This window comes from Caretta caretta, chromosome 11 (genome assembly GCF_965140235.1).
Source record: "Caretta caretta isolate rCarCar2 chromosome 11, rCarCar1.hap1, whole genome shotgun sequence".
NCBI classification, from domain to species: Eukaryota; Metazoa; Chordata; order Testudines; family Cheloniidae; genus Caretta; species Caretta caretta.
The window spans coordinates 32,228,817-32,253,208 of NC_134216.1; the positions used below are offsets into that span (position 1 = coordinate 32,228,817).

The window sequence follows — 24,392 nt, forward strand, 5'->3', positions numbered from 1 at the left end:
AAATCTTACCTCCTGTACAAAAAGCATCTGTTGCTGACAACAGATTGCTAAACACATTTTGTCCTTGCAAGTATAGTGAGGGACAAAGTGTGTTCACACCATTTTAGAAACTATGGTTAAAACCTGTTGCCTAAGTTGACAGGGGATGAGAAGGACACACACCATTGATATCTGAATAGAAAAATGCTATTTTTTGTTGCTTTTCATGTTGCATTTTATATATTTTTGGTATTTCGCAGAGGGCTGCTGTTCATGTAACTAAGGGAAATATTCTGAGATTCTATTTTTCTGTTCCACTTTACTGGCCTCCCCATTCTCCTGAATTTTTTCTTCATTTCTTCACACTAATGAATTTCTTCCCCCATCACAGCTCCATTACTTGTCTTAAATCCCCCACTGCTGCCAATGGTGAGACATGACCCATCCTTTATTCTCTGTATTTCACTGTTTTGCTGAGTTCTCTAAATCTGATTTTTTTTTCTTTTCTGTCTCTATTCTTTGCCCCCTACTCCTCTTCTGACTTCAAGAACAGTTCAGACTCCACAAACTGAAGGCATACGTCCCACAGTACTTCAGTAGCTCAAATATGGACAAGGCAGGAGGAGGCTGACTCTTTACACCAACAGCCCAGGGCCAGATTGAGGTAATCCAAGACCTAGCCACACTGTGAGATGGGGAGTCCTCTGGCTTCATTTCTATGGCCTCATCCCCACACCATGAGCTGTCCCTGCCTCTCCACTTGGACTCTCCCACTCTCATGGCACCTTTTTCCTTCCTCCCAATAGTGCCCCTCTCTTCAGAATCCCAGAGAGACAGGGAAAGACTGGGAGTAGCAGGGCAGTATTTACACCCTAGTAGCTGGGGTTTATCTACTTAAATAGATAAGTGGGTTTATCTACTTAAATAGATAAGATAGGTAGATGGACAGGATCAGCTGCACTTTTCAACAGAATCAGCTGCACAGTGCAAAGTGCAGTGCACCATAGGTAGGTATCCCAGTGTGGCATGCACCACTGTCCATTGCAGTGCCTTTTGGGAAATTTTTGCAATGTGTTGTGGGATAGAATGACTTGCCCTGGGATCTCTTAAGGCTAGGGGTCAAGTTCCCAGCATGCAACCTTCTCCATCCCATAATGCCATCCATATCCCATAATTTTTGTGCCTCTTTAAAAAGTCCCACAAATCTGCCTGGCACTTTTTGATGTCCACCATCTAACAGAAGCATGGAGCCTGCAGACCTCTGCATTAGTCTCATGAAAGTTGCAAATACAGGATGCACAATTCTATATTTGCAGAGCTACAGGGAAAACCACACAATGGGGGATATGATTTCTTCCAACACAGGCTGCTAAGGGACACAGTGAAAAACAATTCAAGGTTATTGGTGGCATTCATGGAGCAGTTTGAGATGCCAGAGAGCCACTTCTGGGCCCATGACTGGTGGGATCACATTGTAATGCAGGTTTGGGACACTGAACGGTGGCTGCAGAACTTTTGGATGTGAAAGTCCACATTCCTGGATCTGTTTGCCAAGGTTGCTCTTGCCCTCCAGCATGGGGACACCAGAATGACAGCTGCAATGACAATTGAGAAGTGAGCTGAGAGACTCAAAGGCAGAGCAAGAAAGCCAAACAGCAACCTATAGGCCCAATGTGGTCCCGAGAGACACCTAGAGAAAGGGTCTGGGTGGGGATTGCTGGCTGAAAGAAGTTTGGGCTTGAAAGCTAAGAAACTACTGCTTTTGTTTTTAGTTCCTCCTGCATTTGGAGCAGCAGAACTTTGTACGTTCCTTGTAAATAAAAAAAACCACATAAAAGAAAATACCAGGCTCAATCATCAATTTCTTCTTCCAACTGGAACATCGTTTTACTGCAAGGTAATCTTTGTGAGGTCAACCCTGGGAGGGGGCATATGTATGTTTACCTTGCAGTAAAACTCAAGTGTCTGGTCAGTGTGTTTTTTACCTCAGCTGAGATCGTGCATGTTAGTTACCCAGAGATTAAAAAAACACATCGTATTTAGCAGTGAATACAAGGCCTTAGAAAATCATATCAAACATATAGTGTTCTTAGATTAATACAGAGCAGCCCCCATACCCTTCAGAATCTTGTAACTCTAAAGAGCTAGAGATGAAAGCTTTATAACTGGAAAAGGGATGACTAAGGCCTGATCTACACTAGGAATTTACTTTGGTATAGCGATGTCTTTCAGGGGTGTGAAAAATCCACACACAAGAGATGTAGCTATACCGACCTAACTCATGGTGTAAACCTATGTTAGTTCAACAGAAGAATTCTTCTGCCTCTTGGGGAAGTGGATTACCTACACCAATGGGGGAAAGCCTCCCATCAGTGTAGATAGTGTCTATACCAAAGAGCTACAGCAGTGCATCTACAGCCCTTTAAGTGTAGACAAGTCCTAAGCTTTCAAAAGGAGCACAGATCCAGCTAACCCAATAACCGTGATAGAGATATTGGACTTTAATCTTGTCACTACTGCAGAAGTGAATGTTGCCCAGCCAGCATTTCAGAGCAGTGAAATTTTGAAATTCCACGTTTAGAGGAACGCATGCTTTTTAATATTAAGCTATGTCTACACTTGTGGTAGCATGTAGAGTACAAGCATTACACAGGAAGCTACATGCTGCAGTAAAAGGCTCTAGTGGGGGAGGCAGCGGAAAAAGGCACCAGCAGCTCCCCACTCCCAGAGCGTTTTCCTGCTGCCTACCCCCTCTCAAAGCCTTTCACTGTGGTGAAGAAAGGCTCCAGCAGCAGGGAGGCAGTGGGATTCTGCACTTCTAAAAATTAGCAGTGTAGACATAGAAGGCACTGCTTGGTCGTGTAGAGAGCCGTGTATAGTACATGCACTAGGATTCAGGCATATAGGATACTCTACTCACTTAAAAAGAAAAGGAGTACTTGTGACACCTTAGAGACTAACAAATTTATTTGAGCATAAGCTTTCGTGAGCTACAGCTCACTTCATCGGATGCATTCAGTGGAAAATACAGTGGGGAGATTTATATACACAGAGAACATGAAACAATGGGTGTTACCATACACACTGTAACAAGAGTGATCAGGTAAGGTGAGCTATTACCAGCAGGAGAGGGCAGGGGGTGGGAGGGACCTTTTGTACTGATAATCAAGGTGGGCCATTTCCAGCAGTTGACAAGAACGTTTGAGGAACAGTGGGGGGTGGAGGGGGTGAATAAACATGGGGAAATAGTTTACTTTGTGTAATGACCCATCCACTCCCAGTCTAGAAAAATAGTTTACTTTGTATAATGACCCATCCACTCCCAGTCTAGAGACTGGGAGTGGATGGGTCATTACACAAACTATTTTTCTAGACTGAGAGTGGATGGGTCATTACACAAAGTAAACTATTTCCTCATGTTTATTCCCCCCCTCCATCCCCCACTGTTCCTCAGACGTTCTTGTCAACTGCTGGAAATGGCCCATCTTGATTATCAGTACAAAAGGTCCCTCCCACCCCCTGCCCTCTCCTGCTGGTAATAGCTCACCTTACCTGATCACTCTTGTTACAGTGTGTATGGTAACACCCATTGTTTCATGTTCTCTGTGTATATAAATCTCCCCACTGTATTTTCCACTGAATGCATCCGATGAAGTGAGCTGTAGCTCACGAAAGCTTATGCTCAATAAATTTGTTAGTCTCCAAGGTGCCACAAGTCCTCCTTTTCTTTTTGCGAATACAGACTAACAGGCTGCTACCCTGGAATCTACTCACTTAAGACATGCCTCACCATCTACAGTGGTATTTATACCCGTGCAGTCTCTGTACTCTACATGCCACCCTAAATGTAGATGTAACTTTAGACTAAGAGTGATAGAGAGGGATTCATGCAGAGTTCAGGTCAGGCAGTCCAAGGTACATGATAAGTGCAACTTGTTGTGTTACTCTGCAGTTTCACATGGATATTAACTTCAAGTGTGTATCATAGATGAGACTGGTAGAAACGTCTATTATTGAGATTACCCAGTACATCCAATTATAAGACCCTATTTTCAGTTGCTTATAACTTAGTCAAACTTTAACCATTTTGGCTGAAATTTCCCATGCTGGAGTGTCTGCCTCAGGCTTAATTTCAGCCAAAACTGTTTGGCCATTTCCAAGAACAAGGGTAGAGAAACATAAGTTGTTTTTCCAGTGTTAAAAAATGCTGGCAACCATTTTATGGGTTTGGGGTTTGTTTTTTTGTTGTTTTGTTGTTGTTTTTTTGAGACATTTGAGACGTGCTTTGGAACAGGAACCTTAAATTTGGCAGAGGGTGTGGCCTTTGATTCAGGGATCTGCCTTTTGCCATTCCTGTGAAAATCCACTCAAATTTGCTGAATTAGAAGCTTTTGAAAAATCTCAATTGTTCAATGGGAAGCCAGTGTAGGAATGCATCCAGTGCCCCAACTGAGTATCTCATAATTGAAAATCACAACATAAAACAGAGGACTGCCCATAAATATATCTGCCTTAACCAACCCCTACTCAACAGCCTTGAAAAAGATGGGCTTTGCTGCATGCCCAGAGGTTTTGTTCTGTCTCGTTTCTCTGTGGCCAGAAATGTTTGTATAATGAAGGGAGAATTAACAATGTTTTAAGGGTTTGGTCAAATTGAAAAATTAATCATGTCATTTATAATAGTTGTAATGGACTATTGAGGAAATGCTGTTTAATAACTTTCTCTGGAGGTTTGTACGCTTCTATTCTGCTCTATAAGTAGTGAAATATGATACATGAAGAGTAAATTACAAAAACATCAGGTGAAGGATGAATACTAACAGAGAAGTTGGATGAATACTATCTGAGAAGTTAGATGAATTTTCAATCTTGTGTTCCCTGGTGGGGGAAAAATATGGTAAAAATGCAGTGGACTAGATACTGCTTAAATTATCTACTAAACTATATCAATCCAACTGATCTCAAATATGTGTGTATACATCTGTCTTTCCTTAGATTTGGTTTCAGATTTGGTTTCGTTTTTTATAAACTATATGTCTGTAGCAGGGTGGCAAGCTATCGGTCCCTGGATAAGTATAAAAACTAAAATAATTTCTGTTGACGCACATAATAGGTGGATCTTGTTAGCTCCAACAAAAGCTGTGACAGCAAAGGTCCTCAAGGGCAAACCCTGGGAACTGCCAAGTTTGGGGAGAAAGTTTAGGCTGAAGTTGTTTGTTTCGAAGCTTTTTTGTTCTCTACTTTGGCATGCCTGTCACCCTAATTTACTTTACTCATGAGGAGAAGGAATATTATCTTATGCAGGGAGGGGCAAATTTTTTGGCCTGAGGGCCACATCTGGGTATGGAAATTGTATGGTGGGCCATTAATGCTCATGAAATTGGGGTTAGAGGGTGAGGGCTCTGGGGTGGGGCCAGAAATGAGGTTCCTGGCCAATGGGAGCTGCAGAGGTGGAGCTTGGGGCGGGGGCAGCGTGTAGAGCCCTCTGGCTGCCCCTATGCATAGGAGCTGGAGGAGGGACATGCCACTGCTTCCGGGAGCTGCTCGGAGGCACAACACGCATGGAGCAGGGCAAGCCCCGGACCCCACTTCCTGGCGGGAGCTTGAGGGCCAGATTAAAACATCTGAAGGGCCGGTTGTGGTCCCAGGGCCACAGTTTGCCCACCCCGATCTAATTATTTCAAAACAGGGCTACCTCTCTCTGCTCCTGCCGCACTGAATTGCTCTGCAGCCTTGGGAAAGAGACTTAATTTAAAAGCTTCAAAATTTTTCTAAAACAACAAGAAGTCCGGTGGTACCTTAAAGACTAACTCCTTGTTTTTGTGGATACAGACTCACACAGCTACTCCCTGATACTTGACAAAAATTTTCTGGCTCTCAATTTTTGGATGGCCAGCAGCATTCAGCTGGAGTTATGGATCTCAGCATTCCTGAAAATCAGTTGCTTGGGGTCTCAAATTGGTCACCCAAAATCAGAAACCACTTTTGAAAAATTTAACATGAACTGCCCTGTATGAGTCCCTCACCACCTTAACTCCTTGAAAACTGGAGTTGGTAATTCTTGCCTTTTTCAAGAGGGTACTGTAAGGATTATAATAGCTGTAGAACTTTGACAGCGAACGGAATTAGAAAAGTGCAAAATAGTATTGGTAACAAGAATAAACTTTACTCTGCTTCTTTCTTAAAACTTTTGTCTTGAAATGATTGAAAGTAATTGCTGTTGCTATTAAAAGGGTTTGTTCCATATTAGAATCTAGGAGCATGTACTTTATCTTGTTTTTTGTATAGCTGTTATGAAAGGATATAACTCTTGTATTCTCTGCCTTCTCATCTGTCTTGTTGTCCCCTAGGGTGGATGTCTTTTCTGTTTACTACTTTCTTAATAGCATTTTTATGACCCATCAAGTGTCATCCCTTCAGTGAAGATGAAGGGGATGTGCTTTATTACTTTTTAAATGAGGTAGTGAGTGCACAGATATTAATTTCATTAGCTGGTCCCAGAAATCTTTTCACTGCAAAGGGATAAGTAGAATTGACCAGCCTCTTCCTAATGCTTTTTCTTATGATTATTTTTCATACAGTGATGGTCAAGTGTAACCACTACAGCAGCACCAACAAAGTGCTTAGAACAGCAGAATATTATTTCATATTATTATAATTATTATTCATAATATTATTTCATTATTATAACCTTGCTAAAGAGGGGAAGGAATAAATTACTGGTTTCTTTCCAATTCCCTTTGATGCCAAGAAATTGTTTGTTAAATTATATCTAGTATGTTTTGATTCTTTGTTTTCTATGGTGAAGTTTGGTACTAGATATGCAACTTTTGGAACACCCTTCCTGACAATAAAGTTGCTGTCTGCATGTTTTTTGTATAGAGTCTAATACAAAAAAAAGTCTTTCATTTGTTTGAGTACAGAATGACCATTTCTTTTCAAATAGCAGAAATGAAAGCAACCTAAGACTTCTGTTCCAATCCATAAATCATCTTAGATGAAGTGGAGTTGACCAGAACATTGCATCTTAAATAATGTTGGGTGTAAATTGTGTTCTAAAACAAATACCCATGACCTAAGCTTAAATACAGTTTTAAAACTTTTACTGTAAATTATTTGTACACTGAATGGAATTTGGCAAATCTGATTCCAAGTGTTTGTCTTTTTGAACAGGAATAAGTGGATTTACTTCTGTGTCTAGGATTATTTCAATTTAAGCCTGAGGAGCGAAGGTCAGCTTTTGTAATAGTAAAGGTTGTATTGGCATGTTGCTAAAAGCAGAGGAGCACCTAACTTGCATACATATTTACCTACTATCCAAATGCAAGTATTAACCAGAAGTCAAATATGGGACATCAGAGCATGTGGAGAAGTGATATTCTTCAAAGGTCCACACACTTGAGACATAAAATGAGACACCACTCACAATGTATTGTGGAGATGATCAAAATATCATCATGTATGCTCTGCTGGACTCCAAGGGCTTGGCTTCTCCTGTTGGATTCATATACACCCTTGGAGTCTGCTGGGCTCTTTGGGCTTAGTTCTTTCATGACTGTAGCAAAAAAGAAAAGTGGTAGAATTCTCCTAAGCAATATTCATTCTTGACTCCAAAATGAGATGTCATTCACAGTAAATTGTACAGACCTTTGTAGTCTCTTTTCTTACATGTTCTGGTCAATAGTGAAATAGTTAATGTTGACATTTAAGTTATCATCACTGAGTTTCAGAGTTAACATCTTAAGGTGAGCTCAGATCAGTTTACTTCACAGATTCCATTTTTTAAAATTGAAAACTTAGATTCTGCACTCAAGATGGCATCTCCAGGGTGGCAAATATATGCAGCATGCCACTTTGCTTAGAACCCTAGTACTAAGTTAATTTTCCACACAGTTGGCCACCACTTTTCTTTCTCATCCTCTGCCAACTTTACAGCATTTTCTCTGCCCCCCCCCCCCCCAAAGAACTATAAGTTGGTGCTTGTAATTTTGTGGGGAGTGCGGGGAAGATTTTTGTCTGAGAGGAGTTGCTAGTTTGGTTGGTTGTTGAGATGTGTAAGGGTTTAGCAGTTGGAGGTACAAGTGTCAGGATTGTGGTGTATATATCTCTGGGGAACATGTAGGAATATTTGGCAACTACATTGGGACTCTGGGTGTCTCTGTATTGTTACTAAAGAAGCACAGGAGTATCTTCCTCCTGGCTTCTAGAATGTGATGGGGACTTTTCCCTCACCTGTCAGGTAACAGAAACAGGGCTCTGTCCTGCTCAGTGAATCTTTCTTTTGTACCACATCAAATCAATAGAGGGAGTTTCTCTAAGGTTCTTTTTTCCTTGATGTGAAAAGTATATTGCATTCACTTGTGCACCTGCTCTCTCACGCTCATCCCCCGCACCCACCCCAGGGACCCACCAGCTTACCCAACATTAGGTCCATTGTGATAATAATTGCATGTTCTATCTGTTCCATCAGAAAGTTTAATTGGTACTCTGCTGATCTGAAATTACAGGCATGCTCCCTGATGGATCAGCCAGACTGAAGAATGTTGGGGAAAACATATCCCACAGTTTGGGGTTTGTCTCCCCAGCCTGTAAAATAAATCTTTTAAGGGCAACTTTGCAGGCCACCTGTTGGTCATATGTGGAGTATATAGGTTGCATTGCAAAATTAATCCACTATATTTCTTTTTGTTGTATATAGGTAAATTAGTTTTCCCCTATGTTTAAGAAGATAGATATTTTGTGGTTACTATTGGTTTATATTTGTTCACTGTAATCAAAGTTACAAGTTATCTTCTGACATTAAATAGTACAATGGAATTCCCTTTTTAGGAGTTCTCTGGAACTTGTCCTCATGTGATGCAGTAAAGATGACAATCATTCGAGATGCTCTATCAACACTAACTAACACTGTGATAGTTCCACATTCTGGATGGAATAATTCTTCCTTTGATGATGATCATAAAATTAAATTCCAGACTTCTCTAGTTCTGCGCAATACTACAGGATGCCTGAGGTAAATCACCGTGTTCAAGATCTCTGTTAAAATAGTAATCAAGTTATACAACAATGTATTCAAATTCCTTTTAAATTGCAATTTCTTAAATAATATAGTTGTTACATCCTTTTTAACCCTCTTAGTTCTTCCTCGCATGCCAATTAGTAGGAAAAGAGCATAAATACAAACTTAGGAGCTCAGAGGTACTATTTTATGAATGTATGAATGCTGCTACTTGGTAAGGATTAAGCTTCTATTGTTTTTGTGCTCATAGCTAATCTTTTCATTATTAATCAGTCACCACTGTCTTGATACTGAGGGTACTGTCCATTAAACTTATTCTTTCGAACCTTGAATTAACTTGAGTAAAGTCATCTCTACAGAAATCACGTGATAATATTCACATCACTAATAAGATTATATAAAATATAAAACTTAATTTTGATGAAAAATACATTTGAATTCTGAAGCAAATGCAACTATTTAGAGACATTTATTTTTAATGAAAAACCTAAGTAAGAAAACTAGGAGTACTTTGTTAGATCGAATATTTTAAACATTACTGACAGCAAACAATGTACAAAAATTAAATAGACACTATCAAGTTAAAAATTGTTCTATTGAGTGAACTTTTTTTACCTGCTATTGTTACAAATAATATATGAGATTACTATAAACGAAAGCAATTAGAGACAATTTTTTTTTCTTTTTTCTATTTTTTTTATCCATTTACCTTCTGCATTTCACACTTTATGTATAGTCAATTCACTGTTTCATCTCTTGTTTAAGCAGGTGTTTCAAACAGCAGTAAGAAAAAAAAAGAGCCTTTTTAAAAATAGGAAAACATAAAACCACAAAAAATGGCAGGGAATTTAGGGGCCACATGCAGTACATAGACTACTTTTTTTTTTTAATTATTTTTAATTGGTGAGATTTCAAGTTGACTTTGTTCCTTTAACCCAGTGGTTTTCAAACTTTTTTTCAGCCACCCAGTTGAAGAAAATTGTTGATGCCCATGACCCAATGGAGCTGGGGATGTGGGGTTTGGGTGTGGGGGCGGCTCAGGGCTGGGGCAGAGGTGAGGGGTGTGGGGTGGGGTCTGGAATGAGGAGTTCAGGGTGTGGGAGGGGGTCAGAGCTCTGGGCTGGGGGTGCAGGCTCTGGGGTGGGGCTGGGGATGAGGGGTTTGGGGTTTGGGGTGCAGGAAAGGGGTTGGGGTGTGGGAGGGGGTCTGATCTTGGGGATGCAGGCTCTGGGGTAGGGCTGGGGATGAGGGTTTTGGGGTGCAGGAAGGAGCTCGGGGTTTGTGGGGGGCTCAGGGCTGGGAATTGGGGTGTGGGGTTGGGGCACAGGCTTAGCTTGGGTGGCTCCCTGTCAGCAGTGCAGCAAGGGTGCTAAGGCAGGCTTCCTGCCTGTCCTGGCACCATGGAAGTGGCCAGCAACAGGTCCAGCTCCTAGGCAGAGGTGCGCAAGTGGCTCCGCACGGCTCTCGCCTGCAAGCACTGCCCCCCCCGGCCACGCCTCAGCTTCCACTGGCGCCAGGAACTAGCCAATGGGAGTGCAGAGCCCGTGCTCAGGGCGGGGGCAGCACATGGAGCCCTGTCTTCCCACCCCCAGGAGCCAGACTTGCTGCTGGCCGCCATGACCTAATGCCTTACATTGCACGACCCAATACTGGGTTGCGACTCAGTTTGAAAACCACTGCTTTAACCTACAGAGTTGGTATACAGTGCTGCGATAGAAGCAGGGGGATTTCCCTGGATTTGGTGGTGTCCATTTCACATATTGGAATACTGCTAACCTATCCCTGCCAACTACTGCTTTACTCTTGAGTCATAAAGAGACTTTCTGAAGAACAATTTCTTGTGTGTGTTTGAAACACACCGGATTGAGCCAAATGGCATATTTGCTTGTAATTTCCCAAAGTAGATTATCAACCAACTATATAAAAAGACTTTCCTTCTGCAAATGATTTGATTAGACCATTACTTGTATATATGTATGACAGTGAATACCATACATAAATACAGAGTATTTTGATTGACGTTCTTACTGCATTTTAACACTTTAGGAATCTAAGCTCTGCAGGAGAAGAGGCAAGGAAGCAGATGAGGTCTTGTGAAGGGCTGGTTGATTCTTTGCTATATGTGATCCATACATGTGTGAACACATCAGATTATGACAGCAAGGTGTGTGCTTATTTTAACTAAGTAATTTCTAGGTATCAGACTAGTTGTCTGATGTGCCGTTTTTGTTTTGGATAGTGCAAGTCAGCCACAAAACTCTTGAGCTCTACTTATTTTTACAAAACCTTTTCCACCCCTACATTTATTTATTCACAAAATCAAATTCTGTTGTGGAACACAAATTTATTTATTCTATGTGTTTAATTCTCACAATGATGAAGCACCCATTGGGGGGAAATAATAATTAGCAGTTACCATGCTTTTTCTCTTGAAAACACTTTTTAATAAATGCCTAATTAATCCTTTTTAATAAATGCCTAATTAATCCTCATACCACCTCTGTGAGGTAGGCCCCTATTATCACTAATTTTATAGTTGAGAAAACAAGCAGAGACACTATAATTTACCCAGAGCCATAGAGAGAGCCATTGTGAGACTGACGATTAGAATTTGGGAGTTCTTGTTCCCCGGTCCTGTGCTCCAAAAATATTTTCACCTGTACTTGATTTGTTTTATACGCTGTTTCACCATTTGTGAAAGTATATTAATTACAGGATATCTCCATACTTTGGTTTCCAGACAGTGGAGAACTGTGTGTGCACACTGAGAAACTTGTCCTATCGCCTAGAATTGGAGGTACCTCAGGCACGTCTGCTGGGTATAAATGAATTGGGTGACTTGTTAGGGAAAGAATCACCCAGCAAAGATTCAGAGCCAAGCTGCTGGGGGAAAAAAAAGAAGAAGAAAAAACGAACTTCACAAGAAGATCAGGTTTGTATTTTTCTTCTATTATAAAAACATCAAGTATTGTTTTTCCAGTAGTAAAACACTGTGTCCGGGAGAAAACTGACCATATCCAATAATATGGTGACTATATCCAATATTTTAAATTATGATATAAAGAGTTGATTTCAATTTTGCTTAAACCAATATACTTACAGTTAATGTGTGTTTCTTTCTCAGTGGGATGGAGTTGGCCCTATACCAGGATTTTCAAAGTCTCCTAAGGGTGTGGAAATGCTGTGGCATCCATCTGTAGTGAAACCATATCTAACACTTCTAGCAGAAAGCTCCAACCCAGCTACTTTAGAGGGCTCTGCAGGATCTCTCCAGAATCTTTCTGCAGGCAACTGGAAGGTATTCTATTAAACCCATCCCATAATCCTGTGGCAAATGAATTTCCACCTCTCCTGCTACACTTGTATTTCAACTAACTGTTCTCCTTTAACAACATCATGACACCTGAGCAGGGGTTGCCATTTCCTAAAGTGCATATGGTGTTTCTCCATTAATCCATGGTTTCTCCATGGTGTTGTTAGTGGTCCTACAGTGCACCCCTCCTGTGTTTCTCCATGAAACCCAAAGTCCTGAGAGATGCTCAGTGGCTCCTCTGATGTGGGCATTTTCCTAAACTCACATTGAAGTCAATGGAAATGGAGGATCCTCCGCATCCTGCTCCAAATGCATCACTTCCTTAATACTTGCCTGACCTCAGTTTAGAAAAGCAAAGGAAATGTCAAAGCATAAACTAGAGTCAAGCACAGTGCATTCAGGCACCCTGGCAGTGCCTCTGGCAGTTCCATAATTCCTGTCCCATGCCTGTCTGAACACAGAGCCAAATGTACCAAATTTCAAGATGTCTTTGTGATGTGGACACACATACTTGGAATTGTGATTAATTTAGGGAGATTCCATTTTGTTCAGTTTTTTTAATCTAATTATTTTCATATTCTGTTTGTCCTTGATATTCTCTTTTCTAGAGAAACAACAACATGTAGTTCGATATTTTGTATTTTTGTAGCCCTTTGTTAAACTCTTACAAAAGTTGTCTAATAATCACAACTGTCTTATGAAATAGATAAGCAAATCTGTTGTCATTTTACAGAAGTATAATCTGAGGGAAAGAAGTTAAACTATTTGTCCACAACCACTTATGATGTTAATGACAGTCCTGGGTTTGGCATTCAGGAGCTCAAGATTGCTGGGCATTGGCTTAAATCTCCAACTGTACCACATCCATTATTTCATTAATAGTATTCGTAGTTGTCATACAAAATATAAAAATATAAAGTTCTTCTGGTTTTCATTTTTAAATAAATTTACCAATAAAATATGTGAGGGGGAAAACATTGGTAAAGATGAGAAAGAGAAAACTTTATACACTTCTCTTGGTCTCAATTCCCTTACACTCCTCTGCATTCTGCTCCTTTTCACTTTCACAGTGAAAGGCCATGAAGAGCAAGCAGCAGAAAATGGGTGGCTTATTGGGAATGGCATTAAATTCAGTTACCACTATTTAGAAAAAAAATGAAAATGTGTAGGTTTTTCCCATTGAATACATGTGCCAAAAAAAACTTTGAACACTGAATTGTGCTGGAAAATGACTGCCAAAAATTGAAGATCAAAGTCAACTAAAAATGTACAAAATAATAGATGCAAGTCCCACCTCTTCCCAAGTATCAGAACATGGGTATTACAGTAAATGATGGTAGTTCATGCCTAATTGGTTATTAACAAGAGCAAGGCAGTATTTTTATTATTTGCTGCTATATGCCAACTGTGCACTCCTGCTTGTGGCCCTCATATATGCTGCATTACAAAGGCAGCACATGACATCTCTTTTTAATCACTTTTATGTATTTGTCATAAAGATAAAAATATTAGTTGCTTTCTTTGCTATACAAAAATAGCTGACCAATATCATTTGGGATTTTCACTCTTTTGCAACTGACTTTTTTAATCAATCTTTTTCCTGAAACACTGTTCCCTCTCTAATAGATTTAATCTCCTTTGTCAGTACATTTCTTTTATTAATTCATATATTTAAACATTGTTCTACAATGAGAACATTTGCAGTGGCCCAGAGGGCAGGCCTAACTCCCAGAACCAAGTAATGGGAACTGGGCACCCACGTCTTGTGTCTGCCTTTGGAACTGTCCCACTAAAATATGTATGAATTGTAATACAGTAAAAGATAATATTGGTGCTGTTTTAAAATGGTAGGTGTGTAAGTAATTGAGTTTTATGTAATAGTTTGCAGCATATATTCGAGCTGCTGTCAGAAAAGAAAAAGGGCTTCCAATCCTCGTGGAACTTCTGAGAATGGATAATGATAGAGTTGTTTCTTCTGTGGCAACTGCCTTAAGGAATATGGCTTTAGATGTTCGCAATAAAGAGCTAATTGGTAAGTATATGTAACTATACTTAAGTATGCAGGGATAGCAGCACAAGGCAATCTTTTCTTGAGTGCTTGTAGAGAGAAAACTTATTTTAGGATGAGAATACACCATGTGATCTAGTTGTGTAGTCCCTTTTATCATATTACATCATTAGAGTCACATACATTTTAATCTTCTTGGGAGAAATAGCTTTCTGGAGCAACATTGTCTTATTTGTTTGTCTTTAGTCAACCTGTGCAGCCAGTCCCCTTACAGCAGAAAGAAGTTGCTTAAATTCAAACTAAATCAGACAGGAAGTTTCATTGTCGAACATGATGAGAAATATCACTCCCCTTTCTTGAAGCTAACTAGTAACTTTATCAAAGGGCTACAAGGTGCTGTATCATAAAGGGATTTAACAGTTCATATCTCAACACACAAATAAGTGCTTTATTCTGACAATATCAGATTTGTTTTGTTTTGTTTCTCCTGCCATAAAAATCCCAACTCCAGCAAAACCAGCTCCAGGTATAAGTATACATATATATGTAATTGACAGGGCTGCTCTTCTAGAGATAAAATCCGCCCAAGCCCTACACCCCCTTTCCTGGGGAAGGCTTGTTAAAAATCCTCACCTATGCAAGGAGGTGTAGAGCTTGGGGGAATTTTGGGAGGAAAGACTTTTCCAAGTGGGCTCTTTCCCTATTATATTTGTTAGACGCTTGGTGGTGGCAGCAATAAGGTCCAGGGACAAAAGGTAAAATAGTTTGTACCTTGGGGAAGTTTTAACCTAAACTGGTAAAAATAAGCTTAGGGGGTTTTTCATGCAGGTCCCCACATCTGTACCCTAGAGTTCAGAGTGAGGAAGGAACCTTGACAGTGAACAAATAGAGTTTGTGTTGATTTTATTAGACCTATACGTTGTCTTCAGTCACATATAGTTGATCATACTGTACAGCTGATCATAAGGCATCAAAAGGCTCTAAGTTTTGGCAGGAGTAGGTGGGAGCCCCTTTTTAAGTGTTTTTACTCCTTTTTACTTGGAGCACCCAGCAGGTGATTGTGGGCTATCATTTATGCACCCTGAGACTTTATTGTGTGGAGGTACTGCAGGGTTCTATTCTTTCCCCTCTCTTGCTCAATGTCTATGAGGCGAACAAGAAGGCAATAAGAAGATGTGTGCTCCAATGTCTGTAGCATCCAGATGATACTCAGCTGGATCTTTCTAAGTGTAGGAAAGAGAGATACTGGCATAGTATTCTTCCTGAGGCTGTTCAACTCTGGAATGGGCCCCCTCTTCTGTCCACCAGAGCCTGGATTTGTTAAGCCTCTGGACATGCTGCAAAACTGATCTAGTTTTCTACAGAATTTTGAGAAGGGGATGGGGTTATTGATTGGTATGGGATAATGTTTTTGTGTGGTTTGACTATGATAGTGGGTACATCTATACTGCAAAATGGCAATGGAGGGTACATCTATACTGCAAAAAAAGACCTGTGGCCCCAAGTCTCAGAGCTCAGGTCAGCTGACTGAGGCTTATGGGGCTCACACAATGGCCTAAAAACAGCAATGTAGATGCACAGACTTGGACTGGAACCGGGGCTCTGAGACCCGCCTTTCTTGCCAGGTCTTAGAGTTCAGACTCAAGCCTGAACATCTACTCTGCTATTTTTGACTCCATAGCACAAGTCTGAATCAGCTGACCTGAGCTCTGAGACTCGATGTCACAGGTCTTTTTTTGCAGAATAGACATACCTAGATTTAACTGGACTAATATAATTATTCTACTGGGAATTTTAAGTCTTGTACGTGGACCCCAGAGTTAGATTTTTTTTCCAATCTAAATAAATAAAATCAAAATAACAGTAGAAGTACTGAGAGGGTTACAATTTTCATTTCTTGGAATTTTGTAATATACTTCTGCCACCTAGTTTTACATAACTCTGCGTTTCCTAAATTTGTATGTGAAGAAATATTTGTTTAACAACAATGAAGTTTGGCATGTTTTTGCTCTGAAAACCATATTTTCAAAAATTAAGTTTCACTTTAAAATAGACCTGTTATAGTTGGAAAATGTGTGTACATAATGTTTTGCACATAGCTACAAACAATATAATAATCACAATCTTCCAAAAAGTAGATAGAAAGATCCAACCAAGGAAAGAGGAGAAAGTGTCTAATTATGGAAATAATAGGATTATATATAGGAGTCTTTTTTTAAATAAAAACCTTGAGGAAAAATCTGTTTGTTTTTAAATGTGGGGATATAAACACTCTCTAGCAAATGTCAAGGTAGATTGAGTTCCACACCCTAGCAGGTACTACACCAAAGGTGCCACCACTTTCACCTTTGGGTTAGCTCCCTCAAAGGCTGGTGGGGTCCCAGTACCAATATATCCCAAGTTGTCTGGTTTTAAAAAATATTGCAGTTTTCTAGTATGCTTAAAAAGAAGTTACTTTCAGAAGCATTTCTTCTGTAGTTAAGGATCAGAATTTCTCCGCTGACACATTATATAAATACAAAGTTAATACCTTTATGTAAAATTTATCCCATCTATCCATTATTCACCATTATATATAAATATATGTCTTCAATAAAAATCCATTAATAGCCATTCAGTTATCAAAGCAGGCTAAACAAAAAAAATATTTACTTTAGCTTTAGTTAATTTCCTTTGTTTGCAAAGTGATTATTCCTGTTTGTCAGTTGGTAATTGAAATCTGAAAGAGCTGAGATCTAATCTTTTACGGGTGATAAATGAGGTGAACAGAATGTCTGGTAATTCCTCCAAAACTACTGAAAGACTTTTGCACACCTCTCTAAAAGGAAGCCTTAGTATGAGCACCGCTCCCCCAGTGATGAGAAATAATGTCATTTTTCCTGTAGCAATTCTACTTCCCATCAATAATTCCTATTTCTAAGCTATCCAGTGTTAAGGCCAAGTTGTGCCTTGTATCCCACTTTGTTTAACCAAATTCATTATTGCGTCTCTTCCTATATGGATGTGTCAGCAGATATCCTACAGTGTACATTAACATCGTTAAAGTTTTATTTGTGCCATTTTCTGGTAAAGTGGTGGTTTGTGTCCACCTAAAGGCATAAAGAGTTTCAAATAATCATAATATATGTCAGCAACTAAGGCATGGCTTGAATTAGGGGAAAGAGTAAGTGATAGCAAGTTCCAACATTTTCTCAACCTTTTCTTTCCTTTATTCAATTGTTTTTAAACTATCAAAATCAGAAGCAATGAACTGTGATCATGCAATAACCACCTATAAATTCAAGTCCTGCCTAAAGAAGATTGGAATATGCACAAGTGTAACGTCTTACACATTTCTATAAAATTTAAGTTGTTTGAAAGATGCTTAAGTAATCTTTTTGTAACATTGCTTATCTCTTGCTATAAAACAGCTCTGCTAAACATCCTTAACTAAAATAAATAAGCTCACAGATCAGTGTATGTCTGTGTACATTGGCATATGGCCATAATATTTTTTATCAGGCTTTTGCTAATCCAGAAGACAAATGCAATGTATTTTTCATTTAGGAAATTACACTACAGTGTCTCTTGCCTCTGAAATAATTCAGATTGCACACAGTTTTCCACTTAGTGTTGATTTTTTATTCTACTTTCCTCATTGTTGCTTTTAGACTTATATATTTCTTGTCAGAGTGCTTATGTTTCAAATGTAAATTGCAAAGTACATTTCCTAACTTGGTTTATGTTTTTTTGTAGGTAAATACGCTATGCGAGATCTGGTGAATCGCCTTCCAGGAGGCAATGGCCCAAGCATATTGTCTGATGAGACTGTAGCAGCAATCTGCTGTGCTTTGCATGAGGTCACCAGTAAAAACATGGAAAATGCCAAAGCTTTGGCTGACACAGGAGGAATAGAAAAACTGGTGAACATAACAAAAGGAAGGGGTGACAGGCAAGTAGGCAGCTAGATTTGCTAGCAAAATGTTTCTTTAATCCATTTCAGATAAAAACAAGAAAACAAAACTTTTAAAGTGAATTTCCTGCAGAAAAGGGATTTGTTCCTTCGGTTCAGGTTTGCTCATAAGACAACTAGTCTCCCACAGCTGCAGACTGTATTATTTCCATATAGTACTTGCCAGTCATTTAGTTTGTACAGTATTCTCCATATAAAGCTTCTAGGGGATGTACAGTAATATACTATAGTCAGATTAATTGGACCTATAAGATAAAAGTATCTGAAAGTGCTGTTATGAATATTAAACACACACACACAAGATAATAAAACATTATTAAGATTGAAAAGTCAGGCACTTAGAAGTTAGGAAATGCCAGAATTAAGATTGCCTTTGGAACCCTAATCTGGCCCCCTTGTGCATAACAATATGATAAAGTATTTAATTATATATGATCACATATTATTTTTTCCACAGGACCTCTGTCTCAATCCATGCACAGCATGGAGGTTGCTCACTTAATGAAGAGCTCTTCAATATTTTGTTTTCTCCTTATCGTTCAGTGTTTGGTTCTAGGTCTTACTGCACACTACCCAAATCCTGCTCTGAAATAAGAATTCTTAATTTCTTCATGGGCTTTTCTATGGTGCTCATCACTGTAATATCTGAGTGCTTCCCAATAATTAATTAATTTTATTTTCATAATAATCCTGTGAGATGAAGGGGTATTATCCTCTTTTTACAGCTGAGGACCTAAAGCGTAGAGAGATTAAGGTCAACAGTATCCACTAATTTTGGGTGCCCAATATGAGATGCTTACAGCCTAATTATTCAGAATATTTACGATTACATAGCACTTTGTATGCTCAAAGCCCAGCTCCCATTACCTTTAGTTGCAATTGTGAGCACACAGTACATCTGGAAATCAGACTCCAAGGGTATCAAGTTGGGCAGCCAGAAAATGAGGGGTGCCTAAGTAATGACCAACTGTGAAAAATTTGAATTAAACAACCTTACTAGTATCACATGGAAACTCTGTGGCAGAGGGAGTGATAACATCCAATTCTTCAGGGCAGCATTCAGCTGCTATTACCATGAGGCCCTCCTATCTGTTGTAGCAGTCTCCTGCCTCATTCATGACACACCTTCCAATTTGTGGAACAAATGATGCAGGGATCCTAAAGACAAGAGCCTCTTTTACCACACCAACCTGATTTATTTCCAGAGATGTTCCATCCTGCACGCCGAATTACAAGCACTAGAGGGGTATGGGACATTTTGCCTATGGGTTTCATATATATTTGCTGAAAGTAGAGGAATTGAGACTCACAGATCTTGGTTTCCAGTCCAGGTTGTGGAGGAGACAATGATCTAGTGGGCATAGACACTACCATTTCCTCTATGCTTGACCCCTTCTGTCCCATCCTCTCCAACCTTTCCCAATCTTGACTCTACCTAACCATTATCTCCTTGCCCTGTCCCAGTCCCCTTGCCTACCCATTCTCATGGCTTCTTATCCCAGTCCCAGTCTCCTTGACCAGTCAGTCCCTGTTCCCTACTCCGGGCTTCTTGTCCACTCTACAGCTCACATTCCTCCTCCCTCCCCACTGACACCCAGTCCCAATCTATCTGCCCAGGTTTCTCATCCAATCTCAGTCTCCTGGCTCCTTATCCCAGTCTTTTTGACCAGTTAGTCACAGTTCTCCCCCCTAAACCTCAGCTCCTTCTTCTTCAAGTAGGTGCAGCTCTGTATTCCACTTAGGTGTGTGCGCACCAGAGCTGGAAATTTTACCTTTCAGAACCCATAGAGGGGAGGCCTTTATGCCATAGCACCTCCTTTAGCTATATGAGGTGTGACAGGGTCAGGCCAGATGGCTTCAGGAGAGTAATAGAAGGCAGATATATTAGCCCCAGGTTAAGTAGGTCCCTTTTCCCTGGGTAAGATAACAGGGAAGGTTCCAGAACAGTCAGGAACCTTCTGGAGACAATTAAGACAGACAGGCTGATTAGAACACCTGCAGCCAATCAAGAAGCTGCTAGAATCAATTAAGGCAGGCTAATCAGGGCACCTGGGTTTTAAAAAGGAGCTCACTTCAGTTTGTGGTGTGCGTGTGAGGAGCTGGGAGCAAGAGGCATTAGGAGCTGAGAGTGAGAATGTGGACTGTTGGAGGACTGAGGTGTATAAGCATTATCAGACACCAGGAGGAAGGTCCTATGGTCAGGATAAAGAAGGTGTTGGAAGGAGGCCATAGGGAAGTAGCCCACGGAGTTGTCGCTGTCGCACAGCTGTTCCAGGAGGCACTCTAGACAGCTGCATTCCACAGGGCCCTGGGCTGGAACCCAGAGTAGAGGGCAGGCCCGGGTTCCCCCCAAAACCTCCCAACTCCTGGTCAGACACAGGAGGAGTCGACCTGGACTGTGGGTTCAGAAAAACGGCCAAGCTGAGAGCTGCCATGAAGCTCCAAGGCAAGTAAATCCGCCAGTGAGCCCAGATCCACCAAGATAGAGGAGGAACTTTGTCACAGAGGCAATGCCACCCTGACCTCCCTCTGTTCCTTCTTCTGCCCCTGCTGGAGTCACAGCTCTGTGTGATTTTCACCTTGCAAGCCCTCTATTTTTAGTGACTTTTCTAGTTGTATATAGTTAATTAGTACCCTTAGTATAGCTTGCATCCAGATGGTCTAGTTTGCAAAGTTGAACCTTCACCCCTCTCCAAATGTGGATCAGGATGGTTTACCATCCGACTCTTCACCCCCTAGACAGATTGGTTCATCTTTCTCAACTGGTCCTGGACTCCTTGCTGTGGTGGATGTGTCCAGAGAACATTTGCCAGGGCATTCCCTCTTGCACTTGTGAACCAGGTCTGCTGTCACTGATGCCTCCCTGATAGGTTGGGCAGCACACCTGGGCTTATGAAAGTTCAAGCTCTGTGGTTGGAGCAGGAGTCCTTATCAATTTGCTGGAGCTTCAGGCCTTCTACAATGCATGTCATGCTTTCCTGGACCATATTGGGCTCAATGGTTACAATGATACCACCACAGTGCATTATGTGAACAAGCAAGGGGGAATGTGTTCCAGGATTCTGTCCCAAGAGGCAATCAGGTTGTGGCAGTTCTACATCAAGGAGAATGGTGATGGGGCAGCTGCCCCTCACTGGCAGGGGTTAAAAGCAGCCCTAGGGAGGCTGCACTGGAGGCAGCCAATTAGAGAAGGACTGAAGAGAGCAGCCAATCAGGGCCAAGCAAGCCCATATAAAAAGGGAGCTGCAGGGCAGAGGCTGGCAGTTCTCTGCTGGGAGCCCAGGGAGAAAGGATTGTGTCTCTGGAGGGCTGAGAGGACTGCCAGCACCCTGGACAGAGCAGTGCTGCTAGCAGGGACTGAGGGAGTGAGAGAGCTCCTTGGCTGGCTGCTGAGGTTTGCAGGCAAAGAGGCATGCTGAGGGCCATGAGGAAGTGACCAGACAATTCGCTGCAGTAGCCACTAAGGGAAATGGCTGAACAGCAGACTACAGGTCCCCGGAAGGGGGGAGCACAGTGTGTGTCGCTGAAGAGGACGCTGCAGTCCTTGGAGAGATATGGGTCCTAGAGCAGGAGTGATAGCAGCAAGGCACCACCCAAAGAGGGCGCATTAACATGCAGAGCTAATTCCCAAGACAGCCATCAGGAGGTGCCGCAGTGGTAAGTGAAGCCCATTACAGAGATCACTAACCAATAGCTGACCAGTTGCCCAGAGTCCTAAATCATCTCATGGACCATCTAAGCAGAAATTTTTCCCTGAATCACTAATAAAAACAGGCATTCTCTCGGTCATCTTTGCAGCTTGGGGCATTCTGACAATCGACCTGTTTGCTACAAGGGACAACAGGAAACCTGTTCTTCTCTCAAGGGAGCCTCAGTCTGCGCTCCCTGTCCGATGCTTTTCATCTCAGCTGGCATTTGGCTTGCCTGTATGCTTTTCCCCCAAACCCAATCATCCCACATATCATCCTCAAGCTGAAAGCAGATCAGGCCAAGCTCATTCTCATTGTCCTGGCGTGGATGAGGTAGCGCTGGTTCTCTGACTTTTCCACATTGTCAGTTCAGTCTCCCATACCCCATCCTCTCCATCCTGACCTGCTCACAAAGAATCATAGTCACACATTGCATTCAGTTCCCTACATCTCTTGGGGTAGTTGCTATGTGACTAAATGAGGAGGAAGAGCAGTGTTTGACGATAGTTGAATAGGCCCTACTCAACAATAGAAAATCTTCTATCAGAATGGCCTGTTCAGCTAAATGGAAGCGGTTTTCGGTGTGGTCATTGGCTCATAGAATTCAACCAACACTAGCTTTTATCCATGACATCTTGGGGTGCCTGCTGCACCTTCAGTCATTGGGACTTGCACTTAGCTCACTGAAAGTGCATCTGAGAGGGGTTGGGGCAGCACTGACTTATATAGCCAGGGGAGGCTACAGCCACAAGGTGCGTACGATCCCCTTCTACAGATACTGCTAGGCAAAATTGTTACTCTGTTGCACTGGGCCGTGCACACACCTAAGTGGAATTCATGTCTGCATCACACCTCAAAGAACCGCAGTTAAGTAACTGGTTTCACAGTGGTAGCCGTGTTTGTCTGTATCAGCAAAAAGAACAAGGAGTACTTGTGGCACCTTAGAGATTAACAAATTTATTTGAGCATAAGCTTTTGTGGGCTAAAACCCACTTCATTGGATGCATGCAGTGGAAAATACAGTAGGAAGATATATATATACACACAGAGAACATGGAAAAAATGGGTGTTGCTATACACACTATAAGGAAAGTGATCAATGAAGGTGAGCTATTATCAACAGGAGAAAAAAACCTTTTGTAGTCATAATCAGGATGGCCAATTTCCACTGCTATGGGTACCTGCATGGTCCCACAGTATGCCAACATTTTTATGGCTGACTTAGAACAACGCTTCCTCAGCTTTCATCCCCTAATGTCCCGACTCTGCTTGCGCTACGTTGATGACATCTTTATCATCTGGACCCATGGAAAAGAAGCCCTTGAGGAATTCCACCATGAGTTCAACAATTTCCATCCCACCATCAACCTCAGCCTGGACCAGTCCACACAAGAGATCCACTTCCTAGCCACTACAGTGCTAATAAGCGATGGTCACATAAACACCACCCTATACCGGAAACCTACTGACCACTATGCCTATCTACATGCCTCCAGCTTTCATCCAGACCACACCACATGCTCCATTGTCTACAGCCAAGCTCTAAGATACAACCGCATTTGCTCCAACCCCTCAGACAGAGACAAACACCTACAAGATCTCTATCAAGCATTCTTACAACTACAGTACCCACCTGCTGAAGTGAAGAAAGATTGACAGAACCAGAAGAGTATCCAGAAGTCACCTACTACAGGACAGGCCCAACAAAGAAAGTAACAGAACGCCACTAGCCATCACCTTCAGCCCCCAACTAAAACCTCTCCAGCACATCATCCAGGGTCTACAACCTATCCTGAAGGACCCAACACTCTCACAAATCTTGGGAGACAGGTCAGTCCTTGCTTACAGACAGCCCCCCAACCTGAAGCAAATACTCACCAGCAACCACACACCACACAACAAAAACACTAACCCAGGAACCTATCCTTGCAACAAAGCCCGTTGCCAACTATGTCCACATATCTATTCAGGGGACACCATCATAGGGCCTAATCACATCAGCCACACTATCAGAGGCTCGTTCACCTGCACATCTACCAATGTGATATATGCCGTCATGTGCCAGCAGTGCCCCTCTGCCATGTACATTGGCCAAACCGGACAGTCTCTACATAAAAGAATAAATGGACACAAATCAGATGTCAAGAATTATAACATTCAAAAACCAGTCGGAGAACGCTTCAATCTCCCTGGTTACTCGATTACCGACCTAAGAGTTGCAATATTAGAACAAAAAAACTTCAAAAACAGACTCCAACGAGAGACTGCTGAATTGGAATTAATTTGCAAACTGGACACCATTAAACTAGGCTTGAATAAAGACTGGGGGTGGATGGGTCAGTACACAAAGTAAAACTATTTCCCCAGGCTTATTTCTCCCCCCTACTGTTACCCTCACCTTCTTGTCAACTGTTAGAAATGGCCATCCTGAT

At 41.4% G+C, this 24,392-nt stretch overlaps 1 protein-coding gene across 11 annotated transcripts in view; it reads left to right on the plus strand.

Annotated features, from left to right (window-relative positions):
- PKP4 (plakophilin 4) overlaps nucleotides 1-24,392 on the plus strand; it is a 256,739-nt gene that overhangs the window by 218,040 nt on the left and 14,307 nt on the right. For all 11 annotated transcript variants that reach the window (XM_075117855.1, XM_075117858.1, XM_075117857.1 and 8 more), the window contains 6 exons: nucleotides 8,809-8,992; nucleotides 11,045-11,162; nucleotides 11,739-11,930; nucleotides 12,123-12,296; nucleotides 14,193-14,343; nucleotides 18,055-18,250. In XM_075117855.1, coding sequence (XP_074973956.1) covers nucleotides 8,809-8,992; nucleotides 11,045-11,162; nucleotides 11,739-11,930; nucleotides 12,123-12,296; nucleotides 14,193-14,343; nucleotides 18,055-18,250 — 1,015 coding nt within the window. The remainder of the gene's footprint in view (nucleotides 1-8,808; nucleotides 8,993-11,044; nucleotides 11,163-11,738; nucleotides 11,931-12,122; nucleotides 12,297-14,192; nucleotides 14,344-18,054; nucleotides 18,251-24,392) is intronic.